Source organism: Molothrus aeneus, chromosome 4, assembly GCF_037042795.1.
Source record: "Molothrus aeneus isolate 106 chromosome 4, BPBGC_Maene_1.0, whole genome shotgun sequence".
Classification (NCBI taxonomy): Eukaryota; Metazoa; Chordata; class Aves; order Passeriformes; family Icteridae; genus Molothrus; species Molothrus aeneus.
The window spans coordinates 1,320,399-1,328,426 of NC_089649.1; the positions used below are offsets into that span (position 1 = coordinate 1,320,399).

General features: G+C 45.8%; 1 protein-coding gene across 5 annotated transcripts in view; it reads right to left on the bottom strand.

The window, feature by feature from the left end:
- Nucleotides 1–7,694, bottom strand: part of WRN (WRN RecQ like helicase) — a 28,354-nt gene extending 20,660 nt beyond the window's left edge. For all 5 annotated transcript variants that reach the window (XM_066549357.1, XM_066549356.1, XM_066549352.1 and 2 more), the window contains exons 1-6: nucleotides 7,583–7,694; nucleotides 7,076–7,178; nucleotides 6,228–6,343; nucleotides 5,157–5,302; nucleotides 2,315–2,463; nucleotides 384–533 (exon numbers count right to left, since the gene is read on the bottom strand). In XM_066549357.1, the coding sequence (XP_066405454.1) occupies nucleotides 384–533; nucleotides 2,315–2,463; nucleotides 5,157–5,302; nucleotides 6,228–6,343; nucleotides 7,076–7,165 (651 nt within the window). In that variant the 5' untranslated portion in view covers nucleotides 7,166–7,178; nucleotides 7,583–7,694. The remainder of the gene's footprint in view (nucleotides 1–383; nucleotides 534–2,314; nucleotides 2,464–5,156; nucleotides 5,303–6,227; nucleotides 6,344–7,075; nucleotides 7,179–7,582) is intronic.
- Nucleotides 7,695–8,028: the final 334 nt, after the last annotated feature.

The following is an 8,028-nucleotide window of genomic DNA, read 5'->3' on the forward strand; positions in this document are numbered from 1 at the left end:
GAAGCAGGTGGCACCTGGTAGCATATTGGCAAAACCCTTCACAGAACTGCAGATAAACCAAAATTGATGAAAACTACTGAAAAAGCAGGGACTTCTGGAGAAGCACAAAACTCATATGCAACTAAACTCTCCCTGACAATCCATATTGTGGTTCTCCTGTATTAGCCACCAGTGAAGGCTGTGTTTTTTCCAAGTTTTGAATTTCACCCCCCATACTGTATTTAACAAGGTTTGGGTTAATTAGCAGCTAAGAAATATGACAAAACCAGAAGGAAATGGATCCAGAAGTGGTAACAAGGGACTAAAAAATACCCAGCAGCTAGGAGCACAGTGGAGAGGGGATTCACTCCCTTCTGAGGAGGCTGGAATGCTGTGGTACATACATAGGCATCCGTGGCTGCATAGAGCTTCTGCTCCTCCTTGAGTGGAAACTCCTCCCAGTTGCTGCAGCGGACGGATGGATCCTTCAGCAGCTGCCTGCCAAAAAGGTGCTTCACCAGGCCATTCAGGCTCCACGTCTCCTTACACTTCAGCTGGGGAAAAGAACCCAAACAAAACACCAAAAGCAGAGGTTATGTTTATAAAGGAAAGCATCTGCACCTCCCCAAGAAGAGCAAAGCATACTCAATCCCTTGTTAACAGCAAAGGAGCTCTGGGTTAGTCAAAGCATACTTAGTTTTTCAAAGCAGTGCTGTCACAACATCAAAAATATGAAGCATCTGTACAAAACAACCTCTGGGTTGATAAAATAAAAGCCCTGGACTTAAACAGCAGCCCCTCTCTCCTTCAGGATTTTTCTGCTATTTGCCTTTCTAATTAGAAAAACCCAGCATCCAGCAACAGGGATTTACCTAATAAAACCACAGGAATATTAAAGCCTGCCTGTGTGTGGTGGACATCTTTTGTCAGGCTGAAGCCAAGCACAAAGCAGAAGAGCACAGCTCTAGCCCAGGACTCCCAGGCCTCCAGAAGCCATCCCAGCATGTGCTGCCTCCAATTGCCTTTGCAATCCCTTGTCAGCCACAGTGGCTGCACCCTGCTGTCCCCAGAGGCAGCCTGGGAAATTTTGCCTTGGTGCCCAAGGATCCAGGCCTCATGGGCACAGTCCGCTGCTATTCCAGCCTGGAAAATGTGCCCAGCTGTGGAGCTGAACAGCAGCAGTGCAGCATTAGCAGCTCACTGCCTTGAGTCTGGTATTAAAAAAACCCTCCCAGCTGTCCTCTTAAGGCTCCCCCACCCCTTCCCCTCCCATTGTGCCATTATATATAACCCTGTTCTCCTGTTCTCTTTCAAGTTTATTTTTGGTTTGTTTTCTCTTCAGCAGAAGCTGTCAGAAATGACATTGCTCATCTTCATAAAAATTATCCTGAGTCAAAAGACAGAATAAAAAAAACAAAAACAAAGGGGGTGACTGAGCAAACTGCAAGTTGGAGAAGTAACAGCTCCTCTAGTTGCTTGAGCAAAAGAGTTAATTTCTATCATTTCCAATCCCAACTCTACAGGGGCTCCTAGGGAAAGCACTGAGCTGCACCACAGAAGGAGTGAGAAATATGTGGAGAGACCAAGCACAGGTAAGGTGCACACAGAAAGAAAAGCTTTAAGGGATGTGCTAGAAATCAGAAAGATTTGGAAAGCAATGAACCTTGGGCTCCCTTCCCTAAAAGACAGCACAGGTGGCCCTGCATCAAACCATCTCTGACACAAAACTGAAATCCAGGGTGTGCCAAAGGCAGCACAACTTGTAAACAGCAGCTCAGCAGGTGCTGGAAGCAGCACCCACACCAGAGCTGAGGGGACACCAGCCTGAGAATCACAGCAATGCAGATATTCCTACAGAAAATCCATTTCCAGACTGTGTTGCAGAAACACCTCTGCAGGGAGGGCTTCAAGGAAGACCTTGAGCCTCCCTCCAAGAAGCAGGGCTGCCTCCTTGTATCCTGTTGATGAGGCTTAGCCACTGCTGGGACAATGTCACCACTGCCAGCAGGACAATCTGGCCATTTCCATCACTAAAAATTAAAGGAAAAGCATCTGCAGCTGAATTCAAAAGGTACATCTTGTAAACACTTGAACAGACCTGAGAGGAGACAGATGTTGATTAAAAACTGGCTCACTGGAAGACAGTAGTTAGTTCTGCAAGCTTTGAGAGGTGTTTTTAAGCAGTTTCTAAATAAGTTGCAGTAGAGCTCTGCTTTATTCCACAGAACAGGTTTGCTGTTGGAATGGAACTCCAACCAAGACAAGGAAGCCTTCCTTTGCACAGCAGCACCATAACAAGATTCCCACCCACAACAAAAAGGTTTTAGAGTTTTACTTTGTCATTAGCAATGTCAGCCAGCTCCACAAAGCTCTTCAGTTTGATCTCAAAGTCACTCATCAGCTTCCATTGATCTCCCTCAATTCCTACGCCAACCTTTTTAATTGTTTCATCTTCGAGCAGCCTTTTGAGTCCCTTGGGAAAACCTAAAATAGATTAAGCCCAAACATGAGAAACTAAATACTGGAAGATGCCAGAAAGTCTAATGGAAATGACAAAATCCAAGCACAAAGGCCATCTGCAAAACCCTGGGCTTTTAAAGGAAAAGCCACCAAAGTTCCTCTGTTTATTTGATTTCTCCCTGGAATGACTTGAAAACTTCAACTGGTTGTGATGGGTCATCTGCAGACAAGCAAGAAGGAAATACCTGAAATACACAAATCATCCTGCACCTATCTGGAAACAAACCAAGTAAAAAAAACCCAAAACATTATTTGTCTTTCTGATTGTTAAATCACACAACAAAAGAGCAAACCCACACTGGAAAAGACACTTTAACTCTCAAAACTCAGGGTTCATTACATAAAATCAAACATTATTTTACTATTTCCCCCATGATTTCCTCACAGTTTTTGCTATTTCACATTTCTGGGCAAGAGTTGAAACCATAAGCATGGGAAATCCCCAGCAGCACAGATTCTCCAGAGACAAACTCACAGCTAAGGCTGGGCTGCTCCAACAACAGCATTTGGAAAACAGAACCCACCAACCAGCTGCTGTGCCAAGCCCAAACATGCCAGTCCTGCCAGCAAGCAAAAACCCACAGTGTTCAAAGATGCACACAGATATTCAGTTTTATATTTTGATTTCTCCCAAACTGATGGCACAGCAAACCTGGATCAAAGGGTATTTTCAAGCTTACAGAGCTGAATTAAAGCAGACAGCTTTCTCATCTCATTTTCTGCAGGAAGAACAGCCCCAGACACTTCATCCTTGAACAATAACAGCCTTCTGTTCCCCTGTGTGTTTGCTCCCATTTAAAATTCAGAGCATCTTATTTAAATCCATACCTTCAGGACCCCACAGCTGGATAGCCCGAATTAGTCTCAAAAGTGCAAATCTAGTACCTGCAAACACAAAGAACTGCACAGGCACACAGTGCTCACCTGCCTTGACTCTCATTGCAAACATCACCTTTTCCCAACCCTGCAATACGCATTTATGTACTTCAACAAACACTTGGCACCACTGATTTTATTTGTGCACAATTGTCTCTACCCTTTGCTGGCTGCCACTGTACATTTGTAGTCACAGCCAATTTCCTGTACACTGGAAAATTGCAGATCCACCCCAAAGCTTTAAAAAATAACTGGTAAAAACCCCCCAGACAGCAGCAAGCTGGTGCTGTGAGAGGCAGACAAATTACAGCATTCCCAAAGCATGTGAGTCATGGGAAAAGATGGAAAATCCTCCACATATAAAGATAATTCAACTAAATAAAAGCCTGCATATGTACAAGGGATTTTCACCTAAGGGAATCATCACTACAACCTTCCAGGATGGACACTCCCCAGTGGACAAGTCCTGCCCCGTTTCCTAGAAAAGTGACTAAATAAAAAAACCAAAAAATTCTAAGTTGAAGATTGTGCAAAAGCCACAATCTGAGAAACAGGCCACAATTTGAGAAATCTGTAAGGAAATAAAAAAAAACCAAAAAAAACCTAAAAAATGGAAAATTATGAACACTCTTCCCAATAAATAAATAAATTTGGTTTTGCCATTTATGCACAGTCCAATAAGGCCCAATTCCTCCTGCAGGAGAAAGCTTTTTTGCTAGGACTTGCTGTTTTTTCTTCTGGTTTGGCCAGATTTCTGCAGATCACATATATTGCCATAAGAAGCAGAAATTGGCTCTCGTTCCTGCCCAAGTCACTCAGTTCAAAGTGCATCCTCCGCTGGCAAGAGGAGGCACTTTGGAAAACCTTCCCTTTTGCTGTCCCACAGCAGCCACACAAGCATCTCCCCTGCCAGAAACAGAAGTATTGCAGATCTTTGCGGTTCTTGTTCTCTCAGCTTCCTCTCCTCACATCATTTTCCTTTGTGCTCTCCAGCCTCCCTGATGGAATAGCCTCCAGCAATTAAATTTTCCACCCCATTTGCTCTAAATGACAAAGGATTGAACACCAACATTAAAATTATCACTATTATACCTCAGCATGAGTCCCCCAGGGAAATCAGAAACCTCTCCCAGGTATAGTTTTAATCTAACATTTTAAACCAAAGGTTATAAAATTGCCAACTCCCTCCCTCATCCCTATTTTCCCTATTTGGAAGCTTTTATTCACATCCATAATGAATTCAGTCTCTGCTAACCACACCCCCTTCTCTCCCCACAGCTGCATCACACCAGGTACCCAGGACTCTTTCCCAAAGCTGATTTCACACAGTGCAGGAATTGGGAATAAAGAGTACGAGAGCCACCATTTTTGAGGCTCCGTGTTGAAGCCAAATTAAAAAAAGAAAAAAAACTCAAAAACACCAAAACACAATAAAGCCCACAGCCTGCTCTATTTAGGTTCACTGTTTCTTTTGGCACTAAACAGAAAACTCATTAAAGGAGCAGAGAATTAAATTTTTAAAACTGGAATAAAATATTCCCACATAGAAAAATAATCAGAACCCACACCCTGTTTTCAAGCACATCTAAGACTGTCTTAATATACAAGCATCACTCAAAGAATAAATCCCTTTATTTTAGGTGGGAAAGGGGAGGAAAAGGGTGGGTTTTTACTGTCCCATGTGGTAGGATATGTCAGCCATTGCTCAAGGCTTCAGTTCAGAGATAACCAGGAGAAACAGAGAGCAGTTCATGCCCCAAATAAGAGAGGAAGCACAGTACCTGCCATGGAGGAGATGTGGAACAAGTAGCACCTGTCCTCAGCCACACACATCTGGATTACAGCTGTTCTGGCCATCTTGCCCTTGGTGTAGGATGGGGGCCACTCGATGTCAAAGCCCACAGCAGCCCCCTCTGACAGGCTCTGCCTGCAAAGGAGCAGATATTCCCACATTTACCTGCTGCTCCAACACCTGGCACTGACAGCAGAGGTTGTGTGACACCCCCATGTCACACCTGCAGGGCACAGAAAGCATCTCACAGTTCTGAGCACTTGGTGCTGACCCACAGAGCCCCTGAAACGCTGCAAAACCCTGCAGATCTGCCTACAAACACAAATACACATTGTCAATAAACAGCTGCAGGTGGTGGGTGCAGAGAAGGACACTCAGCAATTACCAGCACATCAAAACTAAACTGATTTCCTACCTGATTTCCTTTCCAGTCAAATCAGAGGAGGGCAATGGGAAATGAAACAAGCTCAAAGCACCTTTCCCACACCACTCTCTTCTTCCCTGGACTCCCAGATTTCCCACCTCTTTCTCCTCAGCACCACAACAGGGACAGAACTTTTAATCCCCAGGACTAAAACTTGGCCACACAGGCCTCAAGGACAGGCAGAGGAAAAAAGGAGTAGCTTTCATTCCTGTAAAAGGTTCACCCCCGGATCCCTTGAAAGACAGTCCTTTATTTATCCCACAGCACTAGAAGTGTTGTACACAACTTTTTTCCCCCAGCATCATGAGCTGTGCTACACAAAAAAGGGGAAAATAATGTATTTGCACCATAAATTTACTGTATTTTCTTTAAACATACACTCCCAGTTAATGAATTAATTAGGAATTAACACTTGTCCATGAAGCCAGTGAAGCACATGGAATTATCCATCCTGTGAGAGGCACTCAGTCTGCACTGGAGCCCTCACAGCCTCTGCTCTGAGGGACAGAAAGACTCAGCAATGGCATCTCCCACCAACAAGGCCAAATGGGAAACTATTCCCAAGAGCTGAGCCCCTTCCAAAAACACAGGAGCACTCAAGGGAAAGATGGAAAAAAAGTGAGTGTGAGTTGTTACCTGATATCTTCTGAGAGGAGGGAACAGTCACTGGCTTCATAGCTATAAACAACAGAGCCAGAGAACTCCAGGAAAGGCAGCCCATCCTCCAGAACACTCCTCTGGGAACCAGGCTTCTGAGAAAGCAAATTTGGGAGAGATTGGTTATCCACCACTCCCCTCCTCACCAGGGACACCCATCCCAGCCAGGGTCACACAGCCCCTTAATCAAAACATTCATGTGCAGTGGTGACACCCTTCATCAAACAACATGGGCTCCTACTGCAGCTTCTCTAGTGAACAAAAAGTCAAAATTACTGTTGTTTCATCTGATAACTTTTAATATCCAAGCTACTAACCACTTACTAATCAGCTAATCATTTACTCCCACTTGGTGGAATAAAAGCTGCTGAACTACATCTTCTGCTCTCCCCCTCCCTCAATAATTAATTAATTATCTAACTATTGATAATGAATTATATATTAATTATCAACAGATAGATAATAAATTATCTAACTAAATATTTATATACTTACTAATATAAACATTATCTATTATATTATTTATATTTATATTATATATAAAATATATTTATATAACCATAGACATTATATTTATATGTTTATGTTACATATAAACATGATATATTTACTAATTAATTATCTAATTAAATAATTATATATTTTATATCACTTGGTGGAATAAAAGCTGCTGAACTGCACCCTCTGCTCTCCCCCTCCCTCATTAATTAATTAATTACCTAACTGGTGAAGCTGTTTCAGGGATGGTCCCTCCTCGTGGGCATTTTTATACTGAACATTTACACACTGCCCAGAGCTGGGTTGTTCTGCAGTGAGCCAGGACCCACCTTTTTGTGCCCCAAGGAAGCTTCCTCCTGGCTCTCTGTGAGCATCCACTGGGGATACTTATCCCGCAGGCCAGCGGCTACCACATCCATTTCTGGCACATTTCTGGGATTAATAAAGTGAACAATAAGAAACCAGAACAGCCAGCTACTACATCCATTTCTAGGACTAATAAACACAATAAAAAGAAATCAGAACAGTCAGCAGCTCATGTGGAGGTCAGCGGTCACTATCATCAGGCCTGAACAAGGTTATGAAAATATTTTCAATTGATTTTCAAGGCTAAGCAGACTTTTCCCTTGGTGTACAGCAGTACAACCAGCATCCCCCTGCATTTCAAAACCAAAAAGCATTTTTACACTAAAGCACGACAACAGCTACGGCTAACACGCCTGATTTGCCACACGAACACTGAGCACCCTCAGCGCTGGGCAGGCCGCCGGGGCTCCCCTGGGAGCGGCTGCCCTGCTGTGCCCCAGCCCTCCCAGACCCACCAGCAGCGCACTCACCGCTTCAGCCGGTGTCCCCTCGCCGCCCGCGACAGGCCGGCAGCAGCTCCGAGCGCGGTGCAGGGGCTCCGAGCCCGTTCGGCCGCCGCGGCCTCCCCGCGCTCCGGTCCCTGGGAGCGGGCAGCCGCCCTCACGGAGACTGAGCCCACATTACGCGTCACGGCGCGTCGCTCCCTAAATACGCCACTGATAGCGCCCCGCCTCGCCTCGGGTTACCCGAGGTGACGCGCACGCACCCTGCCGCGGCGGCCGCGGGGCACTGTGGGTATTGTAGTCCCGCCGCCGTAAGGGCCGCGCACCCCCCGGCGCCCCCCGCGCTGCTGCTGCCGCCGCCGCCGCCGCCGCCGCCGCCGCCGCCGCCGCCGCCGATCTCGGCCGGGCGGGGCCGGGGCGGGCCGGGGAGGGCCGGGGCGGGGCGGAGCGCCAGCCCGTGGCTCTGCGCGGCG